The sequence below is a fragment of the Salvelinus namaycush genome, chromosome 6 (assembly GCF_016432855.1).
Source record: "Salvelinus namaycush isolate Seneca chromosome 6, SaNama_1.0, whole genome shotgun sequence".
NCBI classification, from domain to species: Eukaryota; Metazoa; Chordata; class Actinopteri; order Salmoniformes; family Salmonidae; genus Salvelinus; species Salvelinus namaycush.
The window spans coordinates 13,514,430-13,529,980 of record NC_052312.1 but is presented as its reverse complement, the minus strand read 5'-3'; the positions used below and the strand labels follow the sequence as shown (position 1 = coordinate 13,529,980).

The window sequence follows — 15,551 nt, the reverse complement described above, 5'->3', positions numbered from 1 at the left end:
ACCCTGCAACATGTATGTAGGTTTGTTTGTATCCACTGAAGTCAATAATGAGGTAAATGTTAAATATTTTTCAATGGTTGTTAAATGTCCTTTTTTTCCCCTAAGATTTCTGTAGGCCTGACATTGTAGCAATCCGACTGCAACTATCCATGATTACTATAATTCAAATGTATTTTGTTAATAATGACAGAATAAATGTAATTAAGATGTCACACATTTAATACATCAGACTAGGGGAATGTTAGGGGAAAATCTGTCAAGTTACAAGAAGAATGCCTATTTGCTCAACAAATATGGTTGTGTTGGTCAATGGGAAAGTGAACTATCCTCTGCAAATGATCCCTACAGATACAAAAAATCCCTCTACGCTAGTTACAATGGTAGCCGATTTTACTCTGTACCTTCATCGATTAAAAAAAAGAGCAAGTCTAGGAGTGAGGGGGCCACAATTACATGTTGGCCCCTGAGCAGTCTAAAAGAGCAAGTCTAGGAGTGAGGGGGCCCCAATGACATGTTGGCTCCTGAGCAGTCTAAAAGAGCAAGTCTAGGAGTGAGGGGGCCCCAATGACATGTTGGCTCCTGAGCAGACTAAAAGAGCAAGTCTAGGAGTGAGGGGGCCCCAATGACATGTTGGCTCCTGAGCAGTCTAAAAGAGCAAGTCTAGGAGTGAGGGGGCCCCAATGACATGTTGGCCCCTGAGCAGACTAAAAGAGCAAGTCTAGAAGTGACGGGGCCCCAATGACATGTTGGCCCCTGAGCAGTTTTACAACAAGCACGTTTTTTTATGTTTGGCAACTCAATTCAAAATGGCAGACACTTAACCAATGGTGTCCGGCACCTATCTTCTATTCCCACGCAGGGGCCCTCCAGATTGAGCAGAGCGAAGAGTCCGACCAGGGGAAGTATGAGTGCGTCGCCACTAACAACGATGGAACTCGCTATTCTGCCCCCGCCAATCTATACGTTAGAGGTAGGAAAACAATGATCAAACAACAACAATATTCATCTTTGGAAGAAAAAAATGTAAGTGGTATATTATGGTACGGTATATTATAGTACAAATGGTGTTGAAACTGGGTAATTCTGGGTACTGGAGTTACTGATCCAGTCCAGAGGTCCATGTCCAATGAGGTTCTTGTAAGTATGGCTGTTTTGTTCTATTCGACCTACCTGCACTGATTTGAACCTGTGTGTTCTGTTTTGTGTTTTTCTGTTCTTTTTTTCCTAAATCTAAATCTAACTCCAATGACTTGACTGCTTGGTGTGTTTACCTACTAATTGACTTTTTCTCCTAAATGTACCTTGAGGGGAAATGGGTGGACAATCCCTCCACCAATCCCCTCTATTCATAGTAGCAGATCCTCTCTGATCTTTCTGTTTTTCTTCTCTTTTGAGCAACATTGGAAGGACACCTTTAACTCTCATCTCTCTTTGTCAATACAGTATTAAAAGTGCTGAGATTATATTAAATAGTAATTGTATGTAGTTATCATTAAATCTTTAATCTTAACGCCAGGCTGAAAATTGCAACAACTTTAATGTCTATGCTAGTGTTGATAGCATCAGCACATACATTTATTTGCTGATTTTCTTATAAGTGATAATTCATTGATAGGTAACACTGTGTATTCTGGCTTTCATATCACCTTCTTAAACTCTTACAAATCTTTATTCCAATTGTCATGAACTGTCTATGTGAAAGTCACATTACATAGTTGAAGTCCAGTGGAATAAATGTTGTGTTTTTTTAAATAAATTCTCTACTGATAAAATGAAGGTCTTATGTGATGCCCTGTCCATTGTTACCTTTTCATATAGATCAGTTGTTAAACGTAATGGATATTCTTTTTTTCATATTAAATGGAATAGTTTTTCATACATTTTGTATGAATATTTTAACTGGCAGCTGTAGGTATTTTTCTTTAAAAAAACTAAGATCTATGATTCTTTCCGAGCCTTGTGGTTTGCAGTGCCATCACAGATCATCAATTTAAAACACAATCAATGACAATACCTAGAATACTGAATAATGAACTAATTGATTTTGGAACAAACTTAAAGTGGATATTGACCAAATAAATGTACAGCGATGTCTTTCTGGATATCATACTATTACTTTTTGTATTGCTCATATTTTCAACATGCAGAACATTTGTATGTAAAACCCAACCTGCGTATAGCATGTTAATCCTCGATATAAGCCAACCACATGACTGGGACAGGATTATATGATATGCTAAACATAGCAAATTATTTCAGCCCTCAAAATGCTTAACATTTTTAATTGGTGCTATAGGACCTCTGCCTCTAAACCAGGGTGTGAGGGCAATGCAGCGGACTCCCTGTCCCCATGTGACAGGAAGTCCTTCACATTTTTTACGTAGCAGTTTGAACGCCTTGAACATGGCCTTTTTACTCTCTCTGTGTCTCCCTTGTTTCCTTCTCCTTTCCTCATTTCATTGTGTTCTGCATCAAACCCCCTACATCCCTCAGAGCTGCGAGAAGGTTGGTGTGTTTTTACTTTTATACAAAACTGAAACTAAATAAACTAATTTATTGCAACCTTCCAAAACACAATTCTCAAGAATACAAATCAAATCAATTTTTCTCTCTCATTTTGTTCTCTTCTTGGTTCATTATCATTTATATTATCGATAGCCTTGTATTACTACTGTTGTTTTTGCTGAGTTTCTCAGTTCATCTTTTCCATGAAGAATGCCCTTGGTCTTGGCTACGATGCTTGACTGTCCAAAAAGTGGTGCATGTCGTGGGAGGAAATGTGCATCTTTGGGGTGGTGGGAGGGTGTGGGATAATATTTGCATCTTCTGGGAGTATTTGCATGGTGACCTGTTTATGCTCAAGCTAGAGATCCCCCCCCCTCCCCTCTGCTCTTAGCCCCACCCCTGCCCCTTGCCCATCGGTGTCCTTAGCTTGTCAGTGTTCCTGTTTGGTTACTCAGGCCAACGGCGTGACAATGGCAGGCGGGCCAAAAAAGCTCAGCGGCAACATGAGCCGCAGCACCGGAGCTGGAAGGGTGTCCTCCATCACTGCAGGCTCCTGGAATGAAGCGCTGCCACGCTCTGCGGCCTGCCTAGCTAAGACTGGATGCACATTTTCCCTCTGTTGCTCTTCATCATAGTCTCAGAGAAAGACATGTTTTAAAAGCTATAAGCTAAATTCCCCTTTGTTATAATCAGTGGCGAGGTTTAGCGCTCAGCTGTTAGCCTTGTGAGACGTACGCTGCCTCTGCAAAGGATTTTTCCTACAGAGGCGTTCATGAAAGAATGATGTATTTGGAGCATTAGCTGCAAGACTTGACAAATGTAATGATATTCAAATTAGTATGATAACATTATGTCATGGGGGAGCAGGATCCAATTGGATATTAATTAAATATGAAGCGAGTGAAAAGTTGTATTTAATAATGCAAGTAGTAGTTTCTGAGATTCCTTCTCTCTGGAGAGGCACAATCTGCCTAGCAGAATGTGCTGTATTAAATGTGATGGCGGTTGAACACATTAGCTAATTCTACATGTAGATGCAGGCTTTTAGCTTTAGCAAACAATGCTATTAGCAAACAATGCTATTTTAGCTAGCGCTCAGTTTTACATCACATCACGTTAATGTATATTAATGACCACATACTGCGGGAATACCCAATGGCTCTTGCCATTACATTAGTCAAGGCTCATTTTTGTGCCCCATATTGGAGAGGAGCTTGTTTAATTTTAATTAAAAGTGATTGGGACGATGGGAGTGTTTCACCCTTTATTAGTATCACCGAGGTTCACCGCCAAAGCACCTGAGTGATTAATCTTTCCAAGGCGCATGGAAGAGCAAACAGCATTCCCCAAATTCTCCCACCATTACGCATCTGCGTATCAAAGGAGATTGGCATATTGGGACCTATATTCATTCTGAGTACTATAAGCAGTAACACTGACTTCATTCCTTTAATGAAATTTCTCACTAGACATTTTTTTAAATCCAAACCCATTCCCCCTCTGTATCTGCCCCAGCCCCTGTCCCTTAAATATGCTTACCCTATATGGTGTGTTTGAATCGTATGTGGTTAACTTAGTTAAACCTCAGAAAACGTTGTGATTTGTGTTGAGTTGCCTCTGCCTATCCCTGTCCTGTCCTGTCCTGTCATACTGTTGCACTTCCCCTAATCTGTCCAGTGACACTGGAAATGCGTCCTGCCCTAGCAACTCTAGCTTAATAATAGCCAGTAGTGTTAATTTCCCAGAAACCCGACGCTGCCAGCCTAAACCTTACCTCCCTCCCACCAGCCTAACTCTAACCGTCCTCCCCATGTTTGAAATCTGTTTTTTTTGTTACAATTTTTTCCCTCCATCCTCCTCTCTCCTTCCCATTCCCAAACATGGTTGCCTCTCTAAGCCAGCTATGTGCTTGTGTGCATGACAGAGAGTCCAAGCCACCACGGCAAGCTCCAACCTTTTACCTCATAATGGATGCTGTTTCTTTTCAATATCAAATTTGGATATGTTTTTTCTTGTTGTTTATACTCGAACATGGTTATTTTGGAATGTGTATCCACTTTTTAATCTGAGAAGCAGAGTTGCACTCTATTCCATGTACGTAGTTGGATGTGTTCCCACCACGGGCCGTAGTATGTGTGATGTGAGAATGTGACGCGGCACATTTACTTCACATCAACTGGAAGAACACAGCATTGAAGTTGTTCTCTTGTACACTTCACTCTGCCATGCTGTCGACGCTCCAGTTCCTCTGTGCTGTTCTCTTTATGTCTGTATGGATGGTATCATTTGTGCATGGTGTTTGTGTAATCATTAGTCCGTAGCAAGTCCCATTTTTGAGGCCTGGACTGTGTTAAATATATTACATTAGATATAAAAGTACAATTTTGGGCAAGTTGTATTGTAAATGTAAATATTTTTGTTATCCGTCTGTATACTGTAAACTTATGAGTGTCTTTTTTTCTCGGCCGTTGATGGGAAACTTTGGCCTTGTGCAGTTTGTACGAATTGTTACCGCTGCCTTTTGTCTTTTTCAGTGCGCCGGGTACCCCCGCGGTTCTCCATCCCTCCCACGGACAACGAGATCATGCCTGGAGGCAGTGTCAACATCACCTGTGTGGCGGTGGGCTCCCCTATGCCCTACGTCAAATGGATGCTAGGAGCCGAAGACCTGACGCCCGAGGACGACATGCCCATTGGACGAAACGTTTTGGAGCTCACTGACGTCCGCCAGTCGAACAACTATACCTGCGTGGCCATGTCCACTCTGGGGGTCATCGAGGCGGTGGCGCAGATCACGGTGAAAGGTAACGCATGTTTACTTCTTTCTGTCACGTATTGTTGGTCTCAGGAAGAGGGTTCCTAAAGCCTGGGATGTGTTGACGCCAGCCTCAGTGGATTAGATGCTAGATTGAGAATCAGTGAAAGGCTTATCTCACAACCAGGGGAGTTAAACGCCAGAGCTCTATATCCCTGTTGGTGGTGTGTTCGTGTGTGTGGGTGCGTGTGCGTGTGCATGCGTGCGTGCAACATAGTGGGTATTGTTTGGTCTTCTCAGTAGGCAGGGTACTTATCAGAGTGTAAGCATCTCCTCCAATGCATACCAGGGAGAGAGAGATTCCAGATTGTCGTCCTCGTGTGCACACACCAACATACGGAAGTACACGCACACACACACGGCTTTGTTTCTCCCAGACATAACAGAGGGATATTAGTCACAATATAACCAAGGCTGCCAGGAACTTCCCCCAATTTTACAATTGAGATGGCATATAAAGAGAGTCCATCGCCCTCATATCTTTCAACTCCTGTCACTGGTGTAGGTATTAAAGCAATAAATTAACCCACTACATTATTTAAGAGATACACATTGGAATTCTCTAGTTAACAGAAGCTTCCAGGGCTTTTGGCCTTTTATCTGTTTAACAAGAGTTCAAATATGGTTACAATGCACTGATGTGGCATATTAATACAAGGTAAAAAATGTATACACTGAGTGTACGAAACATTAAGAACACCTTCCTAATACTTCGTCTGGGGCTAACAACACCAGTGCCAATAAATCCTCCAAACACCGGCTTCTCTGGCATTATCACTTAATTATACTATGGCATTGTTGAATACTCCTTTCTGATTGGCTTGAAGGGCATTCTAGAGCATGCATTATTTCCCTATAAAGCACAGTATATTTGCACGGTAGAATTCAATGGCTATAGTTAATTTTTACATGTTTTGTTTGAGCTGCTTTTGAAAGCAAAAGTCAAATAGAAAACAGTATTGGTATTGTTAACTACGATTTTCATAAGAGCAAGCTAGGACTGATGCTATGGTTAGCTAAACTAGCAAGTCTGTTTGTTTCATTACCACGGTAACTACTGTAGCTATCTAGTGAACTTGGTAGCTACTTCAGTGGATGTTGAACCCATTTCTACCGGCAAATGAACCCATTTCTAGTGGCAAATGTGTTATATTATAGCCATGGTATAAAACGTCATTCCTTATTTTACATTTATTTTTATTTCACCGTTATTTAACCAGGTAGGCTAGTTGAGAACAAGTTCTCATTTACAACTGCGACCTGGCCAAGATAATGCAAAGCAGTTCGACACATACAACAACACAGAGTTACACATGGAATAAACAAACATACAGTCAATAATGCAGTAGAAAAAGTCTATATACAGTGTGTGCAAATGAGGTAGGATAAGGGAGTTAAGGCAAAAAATAGGCCATGGTGGCGAAGTGATTACAAAATAGCAATTAAACACTGGAATGGTAGATGTGCAGAAGATGAATGTGGAAGTAGAGATACTGGGGTGCAAAGGAGCAAGATAAATAAATAAATACAGTATGGGGATGAGGTAGTTGGATGGGCTATTTACAGATGGGCTATGTACAGGTGCAGTGATCTGTGAGCTACTCTGACAGCTGGTTCTTAAAGCTAGTGAGGGAGACATGAGTCTCCAGCTTCAATGATTTTTGCAGTTCGTTCCAGTCATTGGCAGCAGAGAACTGGAAGGAAAGGCGGCCAAAGTAAGAATTGGCTTTGGGGGTGACCAGTGAGATATACCTGCTGGAGCGCGTGCTACGAGTGGGTGCTGCTATGGTGACCAGTGAGCTGAGATAAGGCGGGGCTTTACCTGAGATAAGGCAGAGACTTGTAGATGACCTGGAGCCAGTGGGTTTGGCGACGAGTATGAAGCGAGGGCCAGCCAATGAGAGCGTACAGGTCGCAGTGGTGGGTAGTACATGGGGCTTTGGTGACAAAACGGATGGCACTGTGATAGACTGCATCCAATTTGTTGAGTAGAGTGTTGGAGGCTATTTTGTAAATGACATCGCCAAATTCGAGGATCGGTAGGATGGTCAGTTTTACGAGGGTATATTTGGCAGCATGAGTGAAGGATGCTTTGTTGTGAAATAGGAAGCCGATTCTTGATTTAATTTTGGATTGGAGATGCTTAATGTGAGTCTGGAAGGAGAGTTTACAGTCTAACCAGACACCTAGGTATTTGTAGTTGTCCACATATTCTAAGTCAGAACCGTCCAGAGTAGTGATGCTGGATGGACGGGCGGGCAGGTGCGGGCAGCGATCGGTTGAAGAGCATGCATTTAGTTTTACTTGTATTTAAGAGCAGTTGGAGGCCACGGAAGGAAGACTTGTATGACATTGAAGCTCGTTTGGAGGTTAGTTAACACAGTGTCCAAAGAGGGGCCAGAGGTATACAGAATGGTGGCGTCTGCGTAGAGGTGGATCAGAGAATCACCAGCAGCGAGAGCAACATCATTGATGTGTACAGAGAAGAGAGTCGGCCTGAGAATTGAACCCTGTGGCACCCCCATAGAGACTGCCAGAGGTCCGGACAACACGCCCTCCGATTTGACACACTGAACTCTATCAGAGAAGTAGTTGGTGAACTAGGCGAGGCAATCATTTGAGAAACCAATAAGAATATGGTGATTGAATGTGGTGATTGACAGAGTCGAAAGCCTTGGCCAGGTCGATGAATACGGCTGCACAGTAATGTCTCTTATCGATGACGGTTATGATATCGTTTAGGACCTTGAGCGTGGCTGAGGTGCACCCATGACCAGCTCTGAAACCAGATTGCATAGCGGAGAAGGTACAGTGGGATTCTAAATGGTCGGTAATCTGTTTGTTAACATGGCTTTCAAAGACCTTTGAAAGGCAGGGTAGGATAGATATAGGTCTGTAGCAGTTTGGGCCTAGAGTGTCTCCCCCTTTGAAGAGGGGGATGACCGCGGCAGATTTCCAATCTTTGGGAATCTCAGACGATACGAAAGAGAGGTTGAACAGGCTAGTAATAGGGGTTGCAACAATTTCGGCAGATAATTTTAGAAAGAGAGGGTCCAGATTGTCTAGCCCGGCTGATTTGTAGGGGTCCAGATTTTGCAGCTCTTTCAGAACATCAGCTATCTGGATTTGGGTGAATGAGAAATGGGGGAGGCTTGGGCGAGTTGCTGTGGGGGTTGCAGGGCTGTTGACCGGGGTAGGGGTAGCCAGGTGGAAAGCATGGCCAGCCGTGAGAAAAATGCTTTTTGAAATTCTCAATTATCGTGGATTTATTGGTGGTCACAGTGTTTCCTAGCGTCAGTGCAGTAGGCAGCTGGGAGGAGGTGCTCTTATTCTCCATGGACTTTACAGTGTCCCAGAACCTTTTTGAGTTTGTGCTACAGGATGCAAATTTCTGCTTGAAAAAGCTAGCCTTAGCTTTCCTAACTGCCTGTGTATATTGGTTCCTAACTTCCCTGAAAAGTTGGATATCATGGGGGCTATTCAATGCTAATGCAGAACGCCACACAATGTTTTTGTGCTGGTCAAGGGCAGTCAGGTCTGGAGAGAACCACGGGCCATATCTGTTCCTGTTTCAAATTTTTTTAATGCGGCATGCTTATTTAAGATGGTGAGGAAGGCACTTTTAAAGAATAACCAGGAATCCTCTACTGACAGGATGAGGTCAATATCCTTCCAGGATACCCGGGCCAGGTTGATTAGAAAGGCCTGCTCGCTGAAGTGTTTTAGGGAGCGTTTGACAGTGATGAGGGGTGGTCGTTTGACCGCAGACCAATTACGGATGCAGGCAATGAGGCAGTGATCGCTGAGATCTTGGTTGAAAACAGCAGAGGTGTATTTGGAGGGCAAGTTGGTTAGGATGATATCTATGAGGGTGCCCGTGTTTACAGATTTGGGGTTGTACCTGGTGGGTTCATTGATAATTTGTGTGAGATTGAGGGCATCAAGTTTAGATTGTAGGATGGCTGGGGTGTTAAGCATGTCCCAGTTTAGGTCACCTAGCAGCACGAGCTCTGAAGATAGATGGGGGGCAATCAATTCACATATGGTGTCCAGGGCACAGCTGGGGGCAGAGGGTGGTCAATAGCAAACGGCAACGGTGAGAGACTTTGTTCTGGAAAGGTGGATTTTTAGAAGTAGAAGCTCAAATTGTTTGGGTACAGACCTGGATAGTAAGACAGAACTCTGCAGGCTATCTCTACAGTAGATTGCAACACCGCCCCCTTTGGCAGTTCTATCTTGTCAGAAAATGTTATAGTTTGGGATGTAAATTTCAGGGTTTTTGGTGGTCTTCCTAAGCCAGGATTCAGACATGGCTAGGACATCCGGGTTGGCAGAGTGTGCTAAAGCAGTGAATAAAACAAACTTAAGGAGGAGGCTTCTAATGTTAATATTCATGAAACCAAGGCTGTTACAGTTACAGAAGTCAACAAATGAGAGCACCTGGGGAATAGGAGTGGAGCTAGGCACTGCAGGTCCTGGATTAACCTCTACATCAACAGATGAGGAGTAGGATAAGGGTACGGCTAAAGGCTATCAGAACTGGTCGTCTAGTATTTTCGGAACAGAGAGTAAAAGGAGCAGGTTTCTGGGCGCAATAGAATAGATTCAAGGCATAATGTACAGACAAATGTATGGTAGGATGTGAGTACATTGGAGGTAAGCCTAGGCATTGAGTAATGATGAGAGAGATATTGTCTCTAGAGACGTTTAAACCAGGTGATGTCACTGCATATGTGGGAGGTGGAACTAAATGGTTGGTTAAGGCATATTGAGCAGGGCTAGAGGCTCTACAGTGAAATAAGACAATAATCACTCACCAGGACAGTAATCATAGGGGTCCAGTGAGTGGTTGGGCTGGCTGGAGACACGGCAATTCAGACATCTAGCAGGCCGGGGCTAGCAAGCTAGCAGAAGGGCCATAGAGGGACGTCGCGACGGAGGAAAGTCTGTTTTAGCCTCCTTGTGCGGTGACGTTGATAGACCAGTCGTGATGGATTAGTAGGGTTCTGAGTAGCAAAGGGGTCCATGTCCAATTGGCAAAATAGGTATAGTGGCCAGCTAGCAGGCTAGCAGATGGGCATTCAGGGGACGTCGCGACGGAGGGGCCTGTTGGAAAAAAAAACTCGGGCAGATTACGTCGGTAGTCCAGTCGTGAAGGATAAGCAGGGCTTCGTTGAGTAAAAGGGGCCCAGGCCAATTGGCAAAATAGGTATACTGGCCCGAGAAATTGGCCCGATGGGCCTATTAGCTAACAGTCCGATATGCTCTCGACAGCTAGCGGGCCGCGGCTAGCAGGCTAGCAGATGGGCATTCAGGGGACGTCGCGACGTAGGAGCCAGTTGAGTACACCTTCGAGCAGATTATGCCGGTAGTCCAGTCGTGAAGGATCGGCGGGGTTCCGTGCCCCGTACCGGCAGTAGAAGGGGTCCGGGTATTGTAGCCCAGGAGTGGTAAATGGGCCTTTTCAGCTAGCCGGGTGATGGGCCTAGCATGGGCTAGCTCCAGGTTAATTGGTACTTGCTTCGGGACAGTGACATTAGCCAGCAGTAGTCACTCGGATTGCAGCTAGCTAGCTGCGATGATCCAGGTGAAAAGGTTTAGAGCTTGCAGTAGGAATCCGGGGATATGGAGAGAAAATAGGTCCGGTATGCTCTGGTTTGAATCGCGTTGTACAAACTGGCGAGAGCTTTCCGAGCTAACGGTTAGCTGAGGACCGCTATCAGTGGATAGCTGACTACTAGCTAGTAGCTAGTGAGCTGGCTAGCTGCTGTTGGGGGATTCTGGTTCGGAGGTAAATAAAAATACTTTAGAATAAAACAGATCCACACCACATTGGGTGAGGCGGGTTGCAGGAGAGTATTTTGAAGTTGAGGTTTAGAAAAATATTTAAAAAGACATGCGAAGAAAAAGATAGAAAAATAATTATACATGGGACACGACAAGACCAAGGACAAAGACGTCTGACTGCTACGCCATCTTGGATAGAAATACATAGAACGTATAGCCCCTCGTTGATTATCCCTTACAAATGTTATCTGTTTGTTTTTCCAGCATTGCCCAAGCCTCCCGGTATTCCCGTGGTGACGGAGCGCACGGCCACGAGCATCACGCTGACGTGGGACTCAGGCAACCCTGAGCCTGTCTCCTATTACATCATCCAGCACAAGTCCAAGTTCTCAGAGGACACATACAAGGAGATTGACGGCGTGGCCACCACTCGCTACAGTGTGGGCGGCCTCAGTCCTTACTCGGACTACGAGTTCCGGGTGCTGGCGGTGAACAACATCGGGCGTGGGCCGCCCAGCGAGGACATCGAGGCCAAGACGGCTGAGCAAGCGCCCAGCACGGCGCCCAGGCAGGTCAGGGGTCGTATGCTCAGCGCCACCACGGCTATTATCCACTGGGACGAACCAGAGGAGGCCAACGGGCAAATTATGGGCTACCGTGTCTACTACACCATGGACTCTGCCCAGCAAGTCAACACATGGGAGAAGCAGATAGTGCGTGGATCAAACTTCCTCACCATTCAGGGCCTCATCCCCAATAAGACCTACTACATTAAGGTCCTGGCCTACACGTCCGTGGGTGATGGACCTCTCTCTGCAGATCTCCAGATCATAGCGAAGACGGGAGGTAAGATTTGTGTGTGGCCTATGTGTGTTTTTGTGGACCAAAGCCTTTAAATTGACAAGTATGTTAACTGTATATGAGTTGGGCTATAAATTCTTGTAGAAGCTGAAGCTCCGCAATCTGTGAGTTATGAGTAAACAAACAAATCATCTAACTCTACAAGGGAGAGAATATCAACGGGCTAATTTGACAGCCAAGTGTCTTTCTGGGAAAGCACATCACTCACTCAGTCTTTTTAGTCAGATAAAAGTATCCTTGTTTTTGACCACAGCAGTAAACACATTTGAAATCTCTTTTTGGCACGCACTTGCTCTTGAGTGCCAAGCAATTTCCATTTGGCATTCTGAATGACAAAAATCATAGTTTATTAAACATTAAAAACTAGGTGGTTCAAGGCCTGAATGCTGATTGTCTGCCAGCCGTATATCAGACCATATACGATGGGTATGACAAAACATGTATTTTTACTGCTCTAATTATGTTGGTAACCAGTTTATAATAGCAATAAGGGACCTCGGGGGTTTGTGGTATATTGCCAATATACCACGGCTAAGGGCTATAATAACTGCCCTTAGCCGTGGTATATTGGTCGTATACCACACCCCCTTGGGCATTATTGCTTAATTATACAACAAGTGGTTTGGAATTCCCATTGTTAGAGCCTATCTTGCCTGTGATATACTACACAATATACACATGTCCAGTACATTCATAAAACGTGCCATTGTTTAAGTTGTTACCTAGCAATGCACTACTACTACTACTACTTTTACAGATCCACTGTCTCATCTGCCCAGACATTCAACTTGTAAACTTGATCACTGTAAAAAGTATCTAGACATTATCTCCGACATTTGCAACATTGTTGTAATATTGAAATTCAGGCAGGCAGCTTTTCTCAGCCACTCGAAATCATGAATCCGCATCATTTTTATTGATATATACAAAGGAAAGTAAATAGAGAGACAGGTAAAACGAAATGAAATGCAGCTAGTTAGCTGTCTTTCCAGCTTCAGTATGAAGTGATTGTGTTAGCTGTGTAGTTGGCTAGTTAGCAAGTGGGGAATGAGCCTCCATAGCAAACATTTAATTTTTGTTTGTCATAGCAGCCTGCAAAGTTCTGGAACTATCATCCAGCGCTTGGGTAGTTTTGCTTTACATGGCAGTCAATACGAATAGAATTAATGACCAGAGAATGCCTAAAATAGCACTTAGTTGAAAAACTCGTGGTTTCGGAAATAATCTAGATTTTTTTAATGCTGGTAACCCATTTTATAAAAGCAATAATACACTCGAGTCCATGTGTTATGACATTTTTATCATGTTTGTGGTGGTCTATCCCACCCTGTTTCGCCCCGTGGCTATGACCACGTCCCAGCCATGATAAAGAAATCATAACACATGGCCTCGCCTGTATTTTTGCTTAAGTATAAAATCAGACTTGAGACCTTGAATACTTCTTGAGCATAATTTAGACTGCCAATCATATATATTTAAACTTGTTTTCCTTAAATTATTTTCTAATCCAATATAATGAAATTGTGTCTGTTTAGGGAAATAACAGTAATTGCATAGTAATAACAGGTAGTTGCAATCACAGGTAATAGTAATAATGTATTAATAACAAGTCACTACTAATGTTATTAGTAGTAAAATATATCCACAGTAGTGCCAGCAGCAGCACTCGTCAAATACCTTTAGCAGTGGTATGGTGGTCGTTGCAATGAGTATCATTGGTTTAGTGGGCCAAATGTGTATTTGTATTGCTTTTACAGTCCCTTCTCAACCGACCGACTTCAAAGGGGAAGCCAAATCTGAAACAAGCATACTACTATCGTGGATAGCCCCAGCACAGACCGGACAAGACAATCAAATCATGGGATATGAACTTCTGTACAAGAAAGGGGATGACAAGGAGGAGGTAAATGGTTTCTCATATTCTAAAAACAGCTATACTGGCCCAAATATATCTTACGTCCAATGGTACACGTTTTCTTGAAGTCCTGAACTGATGACATACCATTTTCTCAACAGAAACGCATCAGCTTTGAGCCTACCACCACGTACCTGCTGAAGGACTTGAAGCCCTTCACTACTTATACTTTCCAGCTAGCCGCGCGCAGTAAGCACGGTATCGGGGCCTACACCAATGAGATCTCCGCAGAAACCCCTCAAACACGTAGGTCCTCTTCCATATCTCAGCTCTGGCCAGACAGTTTACCACTGGATGTGGAAACTCCTTGGAGAGAAAATACATTCTTAAATTTTCAAACGCATCTACCTTTGCCAATTTAGAATTGCATCCGCTAATTCCAATACCTTTTGCCAAAAAAAGGTCAATGACATGATAAAAAATAAATGTAATGGAAAGAGATGGATAACTCTTAATACAAATAAATGTCATCGAAAGCGGTGGATGACCTTGAAAATGGACTAGTTCTGCAACGATTGGAGCTGAAACAGTGTGTTTTGTTGTCTACCTGACAATGCACCTTTTCACTTTGAAATGGCTGCATGGACAGAGTTCACCAGGGCTCTCCTGTGAAGTCAACAGACAAGGTCAAACTATATACAGAATCTACTCCTCTTCAACATCTTTGATGTGCAAAACATCCCAACCAAAAATAAAGCTTTGAATTATTCATAAAAAATTATATTTCCTATTTATCTGACTGTCTGTTGTTTTTGATTAACAGAAATGCATGTTATCCCGCTATTGGAAGCCTTGTCTCTTGATTTTGCATGTAAGCCACGTCAGAGTATTTGCGTATTGAGACTGAGCTTTCTATGGAAATAAAATTCTGCCCATTTTATCTGGAGGTCAGACGGGTTTCCCTTTCTCAGTAGCATAATAGGTGATGCCAACCCCTTAACATTTTTTTTTACAAACAATTGGATGGACTACAAATTCCATAGAAAGCTCAAAAGCAAGTAGTATCACTGAAGATAGAGAATTACCGTTTTTCCACACAATAAGACCTCAGGTTTATTGAAATGACAAAATTGATCAAGGCACCAAATTGAAAGCTAAGTACAAACAAGTAGTGTATTGACTATTAGTAGATAGAACAAAACTATTAGTAAAATAGAACATTACATTTCAAAAACTGATTTGAAATATTTTTTTAAATATATTTCAAATAAACCGGAGGTCTGTGCAAGACAAAAAGGCAGAGAACAGGTAGGTATTAAGTTCAAAAAGTCCTAACGCGATGGGAGGTACCAAGAAAATATATCTGCATGCCAATGTGTTGAGACTTTCAAAAGTCAGTCATATCACCTTGGGAAGTTCTCTTTTGTACGATCAGGCTTTTACCACAAACCAACAGGCTTCGGAAAGGTTGGTGACCAATACAACTTTTTACACCTTGCTAGAGTTTAAGCATCAACCTTTATGTTTTTGGATTTGTGGTAACTGCTTGGCAAATGTATGATATTTGGTTGGAATTTATTAGGATTTTATGTGATCAAGTGAACTTTCACTGAGCAGTCATTTGATAAGTTTATATGAAATTTGGGCTTAGTCTTGGTTATAAGCCGAAGATATGAATCCCTAGAGTGATAATAGTTTTTAGGAAAGAATGTCAGATTTTTCATTTAC

At 43.0% G+C, this 15,551-nt stretch overlaps 1 protein-coding gene across 3 annotated transcripts in view; it reads left to right on the top strand.

Moving 5' to 3' along the window:
* The window catches only part of LOC120049659 (receptor-type tyrosine-protein phosphatase delta-like), a 225,566-nt gene that overhangs the window by 147,097 nt on the left and 62,918 nt on the right, over positions 1 to 15,551 (top strand). For all 3 annotated transcript variants that reach the window (XM_038995997.1, XM_038995996.1, XM_038995998.1), the window contains exons 6-10: positions 860 to 970; positions 5,040 to 5,309; positions 11,372 to 11,953; positions 13,726 to 13,871; positions 13,985 to 14,129. In XM_038995997.1, the coding sequence (XP_038851925.1) occupies positions 860 to 970; positions 5,040 to 5,309; positions 11,372 to 11,953; positions 13,726 to 13,871; positions 13,985 to 14,129 (1,254 nt within the window). The remainder of the gene's footprint in view (positions 1 to 859; positions 971 to 5,039; positions 5,310 to 11,371; positions 11,954 to 13,725; positions 13,872 to 13,984; positions 14,130 to 15,551) is intronic.